Source organism: Cryptomeria japonica, chromosome 10, assembly GCF_030272615.1.
Source record: "Cryptomeria japonica chromosome 10, Sugi_1.0, whole genome shotgun sequence".
Lineage (NCBI taxonomy): Eukaryota > Viridiplantae > Streptophyta > Pinopsida > Cupressales > Cupressaceae > Cryptomeria > Cryptomeria japonica.
The window spans coordinates 225,166,165-225,183,082 of record NC_081414.1 but is presented as its reverse complement, the minus strand read 5'-3'; the positions used below and the strand labels follow the sequence as shown (position 1 = coordinate 225,183,082).

General features: G+C 34.6%; 1 protein-coding gene across 3 annotated transcripts in view; it reads right to left on the bottom strand.

Annotated features, from left to right (window-relative positions):
* LOC131034874 (exocyst complex component SEC10b) overlaps positions 1–3,381 on the bottom strand; it is a 147,387-nt gene extending 144,006 nt beyond the window's left edge. Inside the window, exons 1-6 of one of the 3 annotated variants that reach the window (XM_057966476.2) lie at positions 3,066–3,210; positions 2,892–2,930; positions 2,447–2,557; positions 2,201–2,305; positions 1,533–1,790; positions 1,364–1,438 (exon numbers count right to left, since the gene is read on the bottom strand). In XM_057966476.2, the coding sequence (XP_057822459.2) occupies positions 1,364–1,438; positions 1,533–1,790; positions 2,201–2,305 (438 nt within the window). In that variant the 5' untranslated portion in view covers positions 2,447–2,557; positions 2,892–2,930; positions 3,066–3,210. The other 2 variants (XM_057966474.2, XM_057966475.2) reach the window with 2 other exon arrangements.
* Between the last annotated feature and the right edge of the window lie 13,537 nt (positions 3,382–16,918).

Genomic DNA, 16,918 nt, shown 5'->3' with positions numbered 1-16,918 from the left:
TGTAGGTTGCTTATAGCAGAATATGTTCTGATCTGGTCCTCTTTGTTGTCTTCCTTTATATCTGCTCTAAACTCAGAAATTAGAATGATGTTCCATGAATTGTTGTTCTAATGTTCACCAAAAGACTTGTTTATATATCCCACAACATGCCCCTTTATCTGACAGTCACCTCCCTTTGATTAGGTCAGCCAGCATTAATATAATAATATTTATTTGTTTTGATCCCGTCTCCAAAGGGAGCGCTTAAAGCAAGGTAGTCGGCCTCTCTTAATTAATCCTCAGTCACCTCCCTTTGATTAGGTCAGCCAGCATTAATATAATAATATTTATTTGTTCTAATGTTCACCAAAAGACTTTTTTATATATCCCACAACATGCCCCTTTATCCAACAGTCACCTCCCTTTGATTAGGTCAGCCAGCATTAATATAATAATATTTATTTGTTTTGATCCCGTCTCCAAAGGGAGCGCTTAAAGCAAGGTAGTCGGCCTCTCTTAATTAATCCTCAGTCAGCTCACTCCAACAAGAAATGATTCATACGTGGCCACTAACAACCTATTCCAGGTCGGCCCTATTTAGTTATTTCGTTGCCTAGGGCATTTTATAAGGTCAGCCCTAGGAATTTCAATTAGTTTGACATCTGAATTTTTATCTATCAAGGATGTGATTGTTATTTATTTTGCCCTAGTCTCAGGCGGGGAATGACACTTAGATGGTCCATATTGTAGAGAGAACCAATCAAAAGCACAAAAATATCTTTGGGGGCCATTTGGAAGATATAGCTGATCTGATGTCTTTTTTCACTATGATATCATAATACACAGGATTGACTCATCCTACACCTACAGAATGTGAAACTATGTTACTCGCTCAAAATTTGTGACTTTTTACTTATGATGAGATGCTCCCAGCCAATCATTTGTGTGTATCCATCTCATGTTCTAAGACATCTCTGACAATGAAATAAATGACCATATAACAAGCATTTCATAATACATTCCATTTAACAAATATGTATATCGTAGCAATCAATTTACCTATTTCATGCTAGATAATAACAGTTGTAGAGAAATAATTTCAATTAAAATGAGTATAACAATGAATTGACCCCTGGTAATAATATGCAAAAGAATTTCATGTAACAAATACATCTACCACAGCAATCAATTTACCTGTTTCATGCTAGATAATAACAGTTGTGGAGAAATAATTTCAATATAAACGAGTATAACAATGAAGAGATCCCTGGTAATGATAACCATGCAAACGCTTCCAAAACAGGAAATGGAAAGAATCTTTGATAGTGAAAAGTCCAGAAGGGCCAAAGAATATAATTTCACCAAAAAAAGCAAAAATATTGACCTCAGATAGTGTTTTTCGATGCTTGGAATCATGAAAAGCCACTTCCTTCTTCAGATTGCCCAGTCTTGCATCCACCTTTAAGACACAAAAAACTATTATGATTCACATTTTCTCAAATACAAATGCTCAAACTCTCATGTAGCACAGCATAAAATTTTAAAACACCAACCTGGTGACTGAGGTCTGCCAACTCCTGCCGACAATCCTTGAAAAGAGATAATAGAGACTCTGCCTCGGAGAATATTGGGGGACCTGCTCCTAAAGTTGTTTTTGATGCTTCTGAAGGGAAACGCGAATGCCCGTTGTATATGGCATCCTGGCCTCCTGCACTGTTTCTTCCCTCGGAAGATTCCGTATCATCATCTTGAAATGAGGGCAGCAATTCATTCACCAAGCTCCCAAATAAGTCGTCAAATGAGAAAACACCCTGCTTGCAAAAATAAAAAGGAATAAAAATAGCAACCATATGTTTCTATTATTCATCAAAGTAGCAAAATACTTGAGTTCTTTTTAGACAAGAAGGGTTTCCATGATCCGCCGGTACCATATCTCCATTTCTTGGCATTAACCGTGCAGTTTATTAATCAATACTCAAGTTGTTCACAACAACTCATCTCTCATGACTGGCAATTCACGATAACATATAGGTTCCACTTCTCAAAAATTCGTTAGAGACCTCATCTATATTTATCATCCCAACAAAAATTGAGGGCAAGCCCCCAAGATAATGGTTTCACAACATGATCCATGCATCTCAAAATAACTCTCATTGCAAAATGGAAAATTTAAATTTCTCCACTAGCTGACAAAGATATGTTATACATGATGTCTGATTACCTTGAAATCTTCAATATCTAGAATAGGTGGGAGGGAGCTAACTGATGAAGGTGTTGTAGTCTTTCCTGGTTTCCCTGTCTTAACTCCATTGGTTCTTTCCTGCATCTGTACCGTAGCATGATGCAACTTAAGATGGAGATGCTCGCATCAATCATAATATACATGTCATTCAAAATTATGTTTATATAAAAAATGGATGAATCATTCCAGTTGGACGTAATTATGCTTTGAAAGAAATACTCTTACTTTAAAATGGATTAAGCTTCCCTTGTCCTCTTGTCTAAAATAAGTCTTCCTAACTGTTGACGTCAACAAGGATTTGAGATGAAATTCAGCAAAATTTCTCCTTCAAGTAGTCTGCAGAGAGTAATTTGGTACTTAGCATATTTTAAAGATGAAGCGGTGAAAGCCTTATGCTACGTTGCAGTACAGTTTGAAAGGCTGATTATGAAGACTTAATCCAAAAGAATTTAATATCTATAATAATGAGATTTTTTAATTGATACCACCAAAGAGTTCCATTTATGGTGCCCTTGGTGATAGCTTTTCAGTTGTACACACCCAGCATTGCTAATTCCATGTCTACTTTCATATGATCAATGGATTTTTTATGTTCTAAGAATGTGTGTGTGTGTGTGAGTGATGGGATATTTAGCCGATAGGCTATATTGCATGGGGTTTTCACCCATACCTGTCTCATGCCGGTAAACAGCTTTCAGGTTTAAAAATTCTGGCAAAAAAATTTGACAAAGAACTTTCAGGCGAGATCAAATTGATGGAGTATTGACCCCAAACAATGTAGTATGAAATCACATCAAACAATGCGGGCTATGAAGAAATCGCCGGCTCAGCAATCAAACAAAACCTTTAAAGCTGTCATCGTGTGAGGAGAAACCAGGCAGTGTATGGTAAAAGGATCCAAACCGTGAACCCAAGAAATGAATTTGTCTCACGGGTGGGGAATTATTAAAATGCCGGTTACATAAATGCCTAGGCCATAGCCAGGAAATACAGACCTATCAGCCAAACTCCGGTCTTCCCAAAAATCGTTTGCCTCAATATATGAATGTGCCGATCTCACATAAAATTGCCATAAAGAATCCCGATCTGAAAATAGAGTCTGTCGAACCAAAAACAAAGGTGATTACGAGCCTATTGATGTAGCGCACAACGCATATGACAACAAGAAGTAAAACTTATTTAAAAAGCCTTTTCATGTATTTCAAAAAAGTTGAGATTCTTTTTATCTTCTCTAACACAGTATTATTGCTAATTTCTATTTTTTAAGATTTTAATGTTGTTTCTTATTTTTTATTTTTATGATTTTGATCATTATTAATGATAAATTATTAATAGCTAATATTATGAAAAAAAAATCATTTTTTAATATTTTATTAATAATACTATGAGCTTTTTTTTTTCATTTTTCATTTTAAAAAATAATCCTATTAATAATTGATGTTTTTAATATAAAAAATTCAATTTTAATTTTTAAAAATGAACTTATTCATATTTTTTTATTTTTTTTAGGCAAGTGCTATCTATTAGTGGGGATAGCGCCCTATATTAATATCAGAATTTTTACAAAGTTTTCATTACATAACCGGCTAATCCAAACCTTAACACAAAAGGTATCCCACTATACAAAGGGATACTAACTCTAACATACCCCTAACCTGACCAACCAATTCAAAATAAAGAACCTCCAAGCTAAATCAGGTTGATTATAGTGAATACCCTCATCCCAATGTCCACCACCTTGTCTATACTACTGTCGGATAGCCAACCCAGCTCATCCTCCATCATCCTGCAAAAAGGGGTGAAGGACCCGTTATTAACTCCTACCCAGAAAACTTCCCAAAACTTTGCCATAAAGCTTTCCTTCCTCTTCTACAATACCACGGCTGCCACCCGATCTTCATCCTCTGAGTCCGAAATCTCTAGCTCTGACAGCAAACACCCTAGGTTGAAATAGGGTCCCAGAATGCTTGCCCACTCTTCCTCTACTTCTAAGACCACACTCCCTACTGCCTCCGCGTCGCATTCCCTAACTGGGGTATTTTTTCCACCACTGCTTCCTTGGATGGCATTACATCCACTAGAAGGGACAACACCATCTCCTAAATGAAGTCATCACACCAGTGCCTGTCTCCGCTTAAGCCATTTTGGACTAACTCCACCATTGCAGCTTGACCATCCACATCAATGTTGAAGAGCCTATCACAATGTTCTTCTAGAGTTTCCTCCCGACATAAGCAATTGAGCCCGAAATGGTGAACCATTGGATCTTAATATGGAGATTAAAAATGCCACAAATCAGCTAAGGGCTAACTGGTTATTATAGAAGCTCTGCGTACCTGCCCCATCAAGTGCCCAATTTGAGGCTGATTCGAATCTACCAAAAGAGGATCCTACAAATGGCCTCTTCCTTAGAACTTAGTCATATCATTGTACTAACCACTACCCTTCCTCTAATTCGCTAGGTCACGGGATGCAAATGAAACATAGAATTCCTTCCCATCTCAAAAATCGAACGGCCTAATTTAAAAATAACAGCGTTGTCCGGGTTCCCCAGTCTCAACTGACAACGCTGTCGAATACTTGCTCTCATCCTATTCCTTGTCTAGGGATTAAATCTCTATCTTGTGAAATGATGTTCCACACTGTCACGGGCAAACCATCAACACTGTCAAATTCTTTGACCTTGGGTTCCTCAACCCCCAGATTTGCCAACGCATCCGTAGCCTTGTTTCCTTCTCGAAACATGTGTTGTATGTGATAGTCTCCAAGCGAATCCAAGAGCATTTTGATCCTCGGTAGCCAATTATTGAGCCGCCAATTTTGGAACTTAGACGAGTTGATCCCATTTAGTATTATTTGGGAGTCTCCCTCTATAACAAGTTTGTCCATGCTCTTAGTCGCACACCATTTTAAGCCTACCTCCAACACTAAGATTTCTGCCACGTTATTTGTCGCAAAGCCACCTGGGCCTGAGAAAGCTTTCAAAATATTTCCAAATTCGTCCCTTACAATTGCTCCCGGACCACTCCAACTCGGGTTGCCTTTACTAGCCCCGTCGAAATTTAATTTCAACCACCCTGGAGGAGGTGCCTGCCAAACCACATCCTTTCGCTTCATTCTATCATCTTTTAAACTATGGTCGTTGTTCTATTTGAGGGACCAAACCTTTTCCATTTCCAAATCCCATTTTGAGATATATTTATATTTAACTCCCTAAATTTTTCCATTGATCACTTCCTCAATGGCGAGCTTTATCATAGATATAAGCTTATGAACATCCAATTCTCTTCCTTGAAATATCCTCCTGTTCCATTCCTTCCACACGTGCCAAGCTACTAAGGAGGGGTCGATAATCCAGATAGGGCACCACTTCAAAAATCTACCTTGAGTCAGCCATGACAATAGAAAGTCTTTGAACGTTTGGTTTCTGGCTATGTAGAATTGCATCATCTCTAGCAGCCATTCCCAACAGCAACTTGCCACCAGACACCAATATAGGAGATGATCTGTTGATTCCTCCGCCTGTCTACACATTATACACATGTTGGGGCCAATGAAGCCAAACATTTTGAGTCTGTTACCCATAAGGATCCTACCATGGAGTGCAATCCAAAGAAACGCACCTGCTTTTGGCAGAGGCTACTTACCCCAACAAAGGATAAAAGGCCAATCACTACTTTGATCCCTCTTCCTCTGTAATTCATAACCCAAACTGACCCTGTATTCACCCGATTTAGATGCACTCCACATAAGACTATCCTCCTCATTTGAAGGGAAGACTTTTTTATTTAGGAGAATGCTATTAAGTCGTTTATGATTAAGAGGATGTCATTCTCCTACTTTCTTCCATACCAATGCAGATGTCGACCAATAATGGAAATAATTTGCAACCCAAGGGCCCACTGAAGCTTCAATTTGGTTGACCCAATCTTGATCCTCGAAAGCCTTTGCCAAAGGCTCATCTCCATTCCAAGAATCACGTCAAAACCTAGCTTTTTTGCCATTCCCTATCTTCCAAGTCAAATGATTTGTAAGGAGTCTACAACTTTCCCATAAGAATCTCCACATAGGCAAGCCCCTAATTGAGTTAGCTATCGTCAATATCCTCTTCGGGGATTGAGAATCAAGATATTTGGCTGCCATGATTCTACACCAAGGCTTTTGAGGATACTTATACATCTTCCATGCAAGCTTTGCCCCTAAGGCTAGATTTTGCAAACTCATTTTTCTTAAACTGGCCTCACCTTCTTCTTTGATCATACAGGTTGTATCCTAGCTAGTCAAGGGGAGCTTTCTCTCTGATTTAGAGCCTTCCCACAAAAACTTTTTTAGCAAGCCATCAATAGCTGTGGAGGCCCTGCTTGGCAATCTGTAACAGGACATATAATAGATAGGAATCGCTGAAAGGACTACCTTAACCATCTGAATCCTCCCAACTTGTGAAAGCCACCTATTTTTCCATGAGTCCATTTTCAACCGACACTTATGAATAACCTCCTCCCACAAACTGTTGTTGATTCTCCCTGCAAATAATGGCACGCCAAGGTATGTGATGGGAAATTCTCCCGGAGTGAAGCCCAATATGTCTATTATTTTAGATCAGAGGTTGGATTTGCTATTTGTGAAGTACACCATTGGTTTGGACAAATTCATACTTTGACCCGAGCCCATTTCATAATCCTCGAGCACTCTTATCATGATCCTCGCCTCCCTTTCTGATGCTTCCCCAAATAAGATGGTATCGTCTGCGAATTGTGAATGGGAAATAGGTTCCAAGTTTTCATGAATAGAGATGCCTTGCCAAAGTCCCAACCTAGTTTGCTTTTTTATGCTTTTACCCAAAACCTCTGCCATTAACACAAAAAGAAAGGGAGACAGGGGATCACCTTGTCTTAACCCATTAGTAGCTTGAAAAAATCCACACACTGAGCCATTCACGAAAATGGAAAAGGTGACGCTCGTCACGCAGTGAAAAATGCATTGCACCCAGCTTTTATCAAAGCCAAATCTAAGGAGGATATTGATTAAAAAGGACCACCAAACTCTATTGTATGCTTTACTTACATCAAGCTTCACAATCATACCTTGTTTCTTCTCAGAGTGCATAGTATGAATAGTCTCCCCAACCATAATGATGTTATCAACGGTCTCTCTGCCAGGTACAAAACCGTGTTGTTCGTGAGAAATCAGGTTACCCAAGATGGGCTTTAATCTGTTCACCATAGCCTTCGAAATAATTTTGTACAGGGAGTTGCACAGAGATATAGGACAAAAATCCGACATCTGAGAGCAATCTTGCTTTTTCGAGATCAAGGCGATTACCGAACTTATTCATAATTGATATTTAGTAACAAATATATTTTTTCAAATAATAAGAATTAATTTGAATTTTTTAAAAGATATTTAAGCAATCATATAATTATTAAAAATAAAAAATACAAATACAAATAGTAATAAAATATTAAAAAAGAATCAACTGTAAATAGCAATTCTCATTATTTAGTATTGATTATTAATTATTTGAATATAAAATTTGTGAATAAATTAAAAACAATTCAAAAAATTTAGATCTTAGATTTGACAACATGATCTATGATTTTATTCAGATATTGATTATCATGGATTTTGAAAAACAAGGCACACATGATTTTGTATTTTGTGGCAGCCAAGTAGGGATTCAGAAGAGGTGCCAACAAAATATTATTGATCGCCCACTTTTTTAATCCTGTTGATCATGTTCTACGTGTTGAGAAGGATCAACCACCTATCGAATTGAAGTGGGCAAAACACTTTGTGATTTTTGAAAGCCACAAATTTCCATAACCAAAGCTTTGTAGTACATAAAACCTTAAATTGATTTTCATATATAACAAATAAAATTTTAATCTAATTTGATTGTCTACACCCACATCCAAAATGTGCAAGCTCTATGTACCCATTTACAATTGCTCTAAAATGAGCAATCCTTCCATTGTTGATTGTAGCATCCTTGTTTGTACCATCTTCTAAGAGAACTTTGCTACAATCTACATAATCCTTTTTGGAAACACAATGCAATGTAGTACTCCCTTTTTTGTGTTTGGATTTTTTAGATTTGCCCTTCTTTCAATCAAAAGTGACAAAATTTTTTGCCTATTCCAAGATACAATGAGATGAACTATGGTCTAAACTCTAGGATTCCTTGCTTCCATATTTACTTTGTCATTAAGTAATTCCTTGGAAATTTCTAAATGCCACATGTAAACAACTTCTAATAAAGGGGTTTGTCATGTCTTATTAACTAAATCCACTATGGCCCTACATCCAACACTTTTTTTTTCACATCTCTACATTCCCACTAGTTGAAACTATTTGCAAAGTTGTTTTACCCTACTCGTCGATGTGTTTACGATAATTATTTTCTTAATAATTTTTTAATCGAATCAATATCCCTTTTTGCAACAAGATGACGAAGTAGGTGACCTCCTATCTAAGCAACCTTCAACTTTTTGTCTATAGAGACTTGTTTCTCCTTAAATGTAAACCAGACAATGAGAAGCTTATTTGGTAAACTATTTCCATCACATTCACAGTCAAGGATCGAGACAATTTTTAAAATCTATCTGTAGAATTGGGGTATTCCATAGAGAGAACATTTCTTGGCTTCACTATTATCTCAAAATAAAAGTCTCCTTGGGGATGTATGAATTCATTTGGAGGCTTCACCAAAAATTTATTGAGAGAAGAAGTTTGCACCTTGAATGCAACAGACATTGTGTGCATCAACCTCTTGATGTGGACTGTTGTCCAACAAGCTTGTCCATATTTAGATTTAGTTTTACTTAAATCATAGTCTTATCAACTCATAACTCTTAGTGATTATTGAATGAGATTGAAATTTGAGAGAGGCAATTTTGATTTAAAAATGTGAAATTGCTTACATAAAACTTGTACAACTCACATGTATAATTGCTCATGTGTGTGTATGGTCTTTCTATTTTATGTTGTTGAATTTTTATAAACCAATTAAAACATAGTCTACTCAATGTCTAAATTTGATTAGACTCTGTAGTTGTAATTAAACAACTAAGAAGAATACACATAATTGTATAACAACTAAGTTATTTTGTAATGAAATAAAACTTAACAAATAGCAATGACAAGTGACTTATCCAAAGATTTTGCACAAATTGTCCTCTATTGTCAACAATGCACATAATAAGGTTTTATCACAAGTCTCCTACCTTTCAACACTGACACATAAGAATATAGTCAAAGTGCCACATAAAATTCAAATTTCAATTATTTTTACACCTCTTGACAATTGCTTGAAATAGATTGACATTTTTCTTTTAAATTACATTTTTCTCTTTAAGGTTGCTACATAGCCTATCCTACGCTAGCACCATAGGTTTTGAAGACAATCTTATTTTACTTAAAGTTAGGATGCACATTCAACTTTGTGCTATTTCATAGAGGAAAATGATATGTGATTCCCACGGGTTGATTTTATGTTTAAAATTACAATAAAGTTACTTTTTGTAATTGTTTGAAGGCACATCCCTCCATGATATTGGCAACCTAGTCATGCACTTCTCTAGTAAATAGTAAGGGATGACACTATGTCATCTAATCCAGTCACCATCACATTTATGTTGTTTCCTCTTTCAAAGCATTCACTAATTCTTGTCTAAAGATGTTTGATGTGGGGAAAACATCTACTACATGTGTTTGCAATGACTACTTATCTTTTGCATCCATTTATCCTTAATCTTTAACTTGCATAACCATAAAGTGCTTGAGTGTTTTCATTATTCTATGCTAATATAACTATCCTCCTAGAAAGTTTCCTTACACCTTTTTATCCACGGACATCTAATAGATACAACTTTCCCAAATAGTCCAAAAGTCAATTTGAAGAGGACTTGACCAAGATAGCAACAAAATAAAATAAAAAAACCAAAATCAACACATAGACAACTCTAGAGTATCATCAAAGCAATATGTCTTGAAAAGACATGAGTAATGGCCTCTATTTTGCCACAGTATGCAGTATTTGAAATATAAACCTTTTTCCTATTTGCCAAACCTTGATTTTGAATCACCATTTGAATACCTTTAGTTTAAAAGATGAACTAGCTTACTTTCTATATAGAGTAACACCTCAATTTCTATCTCACCTCTAATTTCATGGCATTCCATCATTTGTTCAATGTGGATGATATGGTTGAGGTACACCTTAATGTTACCATACAAATCTTATGCCATATAGTTAGAAGATTTTAAATTACCCCGTTGCCAATTCTTTTACAGGTACATGAAATGGGCATTCATTTGTTTGCATGTTGACAAATAAAATGGATAGGTATACATTTGCTTTGCTTTGGATCATAGTAATTTATTTGGCTTTCTTTTTCCCACTAACATAATCTCGAGGCAAGAATGGCCATTTTGCTACTTGCAAGATTGCTCAGGTATTACCATTGTTTTTTATTGTGTATTAGTGGAATCTAGTACTTTAGTGATACTAAAACCTTCTTAAATGCCTAGGTTTATATTTTTTTCAACCTAATAGTTGAGGCTTAAATGTTAATGTTGGTAAAGAATGCATTGATACATTCACTATCTAAATAGAGTAAAGTGTATTACATAAGGTAACGCGCACAGAGGGACTTTAATGGTAGAACTTTAAACGACCTTTTTTTATCAATCGAATGAAGACGAGTCTATGTTGACTACAAAATTTTAAGAAGCAATATAAAATTCATTTTTATAAATACTCGACAAGGCATTGTTTGTGAATAAACTACCAAACACTGATTAGTGAATGTGATTTAGTTTAAACTTGACATATTGCAAGACTTTAGTTGAGTAATTAAACTAAGCTATATAAAGTAAGCATCTCGCGATATTAATCCAAGACCACATACAAGGATTAATTATGCATCAAATATAGTTGAAATAAATTGATATATAATTTCTCACATTTTTTATTTGGGGGTAGTGTTCCTACACCAAATAGAAATCCAAAAGTACATACAATAATAAGAAAGAAACCACATGATAAAATCTTATACAATAGAAATACCAAAAAATAATGAAGACATCATCCTTAAATAAACAAAATTTACATGAAGCTTGAATTTTATATTTAACTCGAGTCACATAGAAATTAATAATAATGTATCTTATATAGTTTCTCTAATCTTCCGTAATAAATGAGAGGAGCTCAAAGTCAAGAAGTATATTTTGTGGGAACAATGCAACAAAGACATAAAACATATTTTCAATTAGTAGTTTTAAATATGATTGTGCTAGATTATGTTTTAGTGAAAATATGCATACTATTCATCATGTCGAGTGTAGAAACTATTGATTTCATCTTCTAACTTGGCTACTTCAACAACTTATATCACTCTATTAATTCCCTTAAAACGATTTAAATTCCATGTCACATGATTGAAAATGAGAATAAATCCACGTCTTCAGAAAAAAGAAGTGATATAACTTTGAAATATTTTCTATCAACGTAATCCTTGCATCCCTTGTGATTCAAGTGCTAGTTTAATATCAATCCTCTATTTTCCTAAAAGAACACTTTAGAGTGCATGTTAGCATCAACCTAGAATGTCAAGAATAGTTTAATTATGTTTTGAAAGTACTGTAATTTCCTCCTCACCAATGTGCAAAAATGTACAGAAATAAAAAAGAATATTCATATAAAATTTAACATTATAATGTAAAGTGTAAACAGGTAAGCATGTCCTTCAATTATACCAGCCAATTATATTACTTACTTTGTAAGTTTCTTTGATCAAATGCAATACTTGCTAAACTCCAAATGGTGAGACTGAGGGAAGACATAAATGCTTAGACTAAATGGCCAGTCTCAAAATCATGGTAGGTGCAGCATTTCAAGATCAAACAACAGAATTGAGCTTCCAGAGCTGAAATAAAAGTTGTTGACCACTTTTTACTAGCAACTAATCTCAGCTAGTTCCAAATATCATGAGATAGGATGGCTTAGAAAGGATATAAAGTCTCAGCTGTGCTTACATACTACAAGAGATAAATGTCAGCAGAGAATCCCAAGCCAAAAGATGATTTTATTAAGCAGAGCCCCAGGTTCAAATCCCTCGGTAACATATTAATGTGTAAAATGGAGTACCATGTCATCCAATTTAGAATATGTCATACCTCAACACACAAGCTAGAGTTGTAAATCAATTGATCTTTCTACAAAACCCCAATTTCAAATCCTTAAAAGGCAAGCGAATATGTAATATTGGATATAACATGATACCCAATTCTAGGTGTGACAACAAATGAGATCAAACTGTAAATTGTTTGGCCTTTTAGCAATGCCCTGTGTTTGAATTCCTGAACATGTTAATGTGTTGAGTGAGTAATATGTTGCATCTGATTCACTAGTACCACATACCTCAATGGACGAGCTCTGCACAAACTCAACAGAGAATGTTGTCATCTGAGTCCAAGATAAGCTTTGGTTGTTATTTGAGAAATGTGCAATTCACCAACCAAAACTGTAGGGAAAAATGAATAACCGAATGGGCGACAAGCAGCCATTATTTCATCCAGATCTGTAAACCCAGTAATTTAACACCTAAAGTTTTAAATCCCACCATACCATCTGACGTTGGGAGTGTTGTAAACAAAAGATATATTTTATTTATCGTTTAACAGTTTTTATGTCCTTTTGATTTTTGTTGTACAGGTAGCACTGCACTAAAACATCCTTTCTAAGTTAAGTGCCCTTAAATATTTTATTTTTCTTAAAATGAATGTGGTCTCTTGTTATAGAAGGATTTGTATTTATCAAATGTAGGTTATAGAAATGTGATTCGAGTTTGAGCATTGACATGGTTAAAATGGAATTTAGGTTCTTTTAAGGAATAAGCATTTAGTAATTAAATTTTGCTAAAATTCATTTTAGTTAATATTTTTTTATATTTATGCACTCTGATCATTATCGATAATATGGCTTGCTATTTTCTTTATAAATGACAAGCTTCACTCATAAAAAGCCTTGAATTGAATCCTTTGAAACTGATGTTAAGAATCTATAATGTCATTAAAGAAATCTAGTACATGTTCACCTTAGTGATGAATAAGTATTCGTCATCATATGTAACACATATAAAAATAAACAATCCAAGCTATGGCTATACAAATGAGTATTGAACTGGGCATTATTCATTCAAACTATCACAACACATGAATCTCAATGTGCATCAATGAGCTCACAACAAATAATCCAACATCTTCACAATTAGACGACAACCTTATCAAATTCCAACAATGACTTTAATGAATTCATATATTTTTAATTTAAAAAATTCCATTTTCATATGCATACTATATGCTTTACATAAAACAAGTCTAACCTCATATTCAAAACTTCATGGTGTACAGGTATACATTTGAAATCAACAAGCACCAAAGTTAATCAGATAGATTTTGTTGCATAAAACACCTCCTTGTTCGGTAGAATCAATTATATATACAATAATAATACCTAGACCTAGCTCTATTGTGTGTGTGTGTGTGTGGTCAATGCCACATTTATTTATATTATAAATTAAATTATTTTCATGAAAATGATGTTTCTACTACCTTTCATCAAGTTATTTCTTTATATTACATAATGCATATAATTAACACTTATTTTTCCCCATTTATATTAATATTTTGTAATTGTTCATATTTTTTTATCCTTAGCATTGATAATGGCACTTGCTATTTCGTTTGCAGATGATGATATTCACCCCTCAAAATTCTCAAACTAGATCCTCTAAAATTGGCAATCAAAATTTGCAATCTCGTAAAGGCAAACAAGACTATTATGCTCGCCATAAAGAAGAAATAAGTATGCATCATCATATGCAACACAAAGGAAAAAAGACAACAAATGATCCCAAACCGTAATCATATAATGATGTTATAATAGCCTCTAGAAGATTTTGCAATAGAATAGAAACTTTGTCAAACTTACAAACATGCACAATATGTAATGAATGCTACCCTAGGATGCATACAAATTCAACAAACAATGGTCCAATTTGTTCTAGATGCTTCTAGGAGAAAGATAGACCTTGATTCTCAACATCTAATAATATGTACCCAAGGAAACAACCATATGAATTAAAAAATCTAACCCGAGTCATAGAGATGCTCATAGCACAAGTAAGTCATTCTCATGGAGGACAATACAAATATATTGGTCACACAATTAGTTTCCCACAAGATATCAAAACAATAGCAAATTATCTCCCACATAGAATTACAAACTTAGATGTCCTTGTACTTCGCGGATTCCATGTGCAAGCAAACTGTAGACACCTAAAAATGTCTTATCAGTAACACGCTAATTATTTATCCTAATTAATTGAATAATTTTTTAATTAATCTAATTTTTGTTCTTCTAAACTAGTTTAATTATCACATTTAATCATTTTTAATTATTTAGTTTCCTTCTTAATCATTTAATCATTTAACCTCCTTTTCTTTATATTTATTAAATAATTTATTATTTAATTGATTTCAGATTAATACTTTTGATTAAATAATCTTTATTCTTTAATTAAATTCAATTTTGAAGTTCCTATAATTAAATAATTTATTCAAGTTATTTAATTATTTAACTCATTCTTTTCTAATTTAAATATTGAAATTCTCCAAATTCTAATTTCACTTAATTTCAATAAAATGTGCATTACATTTCATGTTTTTGAAAACCCAAATTTAAATAAAATGCAAATTAAATGCAGTTTCAAGCTAATTTTGTACATCACATGCTCAAAATCCTAAATGGCACTAACTTTCAGTCTAACTATCAATCACCTTTTTTGACTGGGCAATCAAATCAGTCATCTCCTTAGTTAACTTATCAATCAACTTTTTTGAACAGACGCATCTATCAAGTTCATTGATGAATCTATCCAATTCACTCATCAATCAACTCATCAATCAAATGAGTTTAACTCTCCATTAATTTTGTCTCAACTGATCTCAGTCGTTGATCGATTTTGTTCGCAAATGCATCTCAACTGATCTCAACCGTTGATCGATTATGTTCTCAAATGCATCTCAACTGTTTAATTTCTCTCTTTGAAATCTATAAATTGAGCATCAATCCCCTCATTTTTAATAACCACTACCTTCAAAATTATTGTGTCATTCTTATGCAAGATGCCCAACGCAACATTGAGAGCCATTCAACCACAAGAATTGAGAAAAGAAATGGAAGTCATGAATAAAATCAATGAGGGTTTAGCCCTGAAACTCATTCAACAAATATCAAATTGCACATAGGAATCTTTTCACAAATAGTTGAAACATTATTGCTAAATTCTCTACTAAAGCCATTATCCATCGGCAAGATACATCTAATTCCATACATTTCTTATAACATTCTGGGAATTATCTATAAACATAGCAGAGAAACACAAAATTTCTTCCTTTCCTCACACCAAAGTAAAGCATTAAAAAAGGTAAACAACAATTACCATACTCATCTACCAAATATGACAAGAAACGTGTTGTCATGATCAATTTCTTTTACCAATCCATTCTCATCATAAAATTTTATCGCATAGAACTAGCTTTAAATTTTAAATTCTACAACCAAGTTAGCTTCCAATAAATAAGAGCAACATATAGTACACAATTGTTTACACTTGTCAGGCATATAAGAACCTTTCCAATGACTATGCCCCATAACATAGTGACAAGATAACACAATTTTACACCATGATTACACATAATAACCATCCACATAACTAGAATGCACAACTCAAAAGGCCACATGTGAGCATGTCTAATGCTCGGTCATAGATAGTATGCACAATCAACATCTCTATGCCTGATCTCAAAATAAAATAACATGATCATAAATATTCAACATCTCACTCAAGGCTTGATGGTGCTAGGGCACACCATGGCGATGTTACCTTCCATACAAGACCTTCGTGAATATCCCTTATTGAGTAAGGTGGTTAGCCTCCAAGAGATAGTCACCACACATAGGTAGGTAGTGGATCCTAGCTATATCACGGCCTCACATACCCCCATCCTCAAGGTTCCCTACGTCTACTTCCTCGTATACACTCAACCAAGACTATCTCCTACATTCTTGGAGAGGAATTCACATTTCAACACCAGACCAACATACAAAAATAATATGGATAAACTAGTTTAGCCACCAAAGTACAGAAGAATAAAGATAATAATCCTCAATTCCAACAATAAGGCAAAAAAAATAATCCGTAATTGCAACACCAAATCAAGTACGCAAAAGATCGCAAGATTGTGGCTAAACCTTCAAAGTCAAAATAAAGTAAATTGTTGTTCCACAAGGAAATAAATAAGAATATCATAAATGAACATAACATCACTATGTGACTAGCATCTAGCCACCAACAAGGAAGGAAGGAACAATCGACTAGCTATTGTAGTAGCTCATCATGTGGTGCGACCTAGTCACACATCCACATAGCATGGTAGTGTGCACCTCGACATCACCCTGCATCACATCGTCATGCGGCATGGCAATACTCCAAGTGGAGAAGACACGCAATGGATGTATCCCACATGGTAGTGTACCTCACAGAAAAAAGTACACACAGGTCACATCACGCATAGCGATGTACCTCACAGGATACTTGTCGTAAGCCAAAGGTATACATGGCTAAGGTCCAC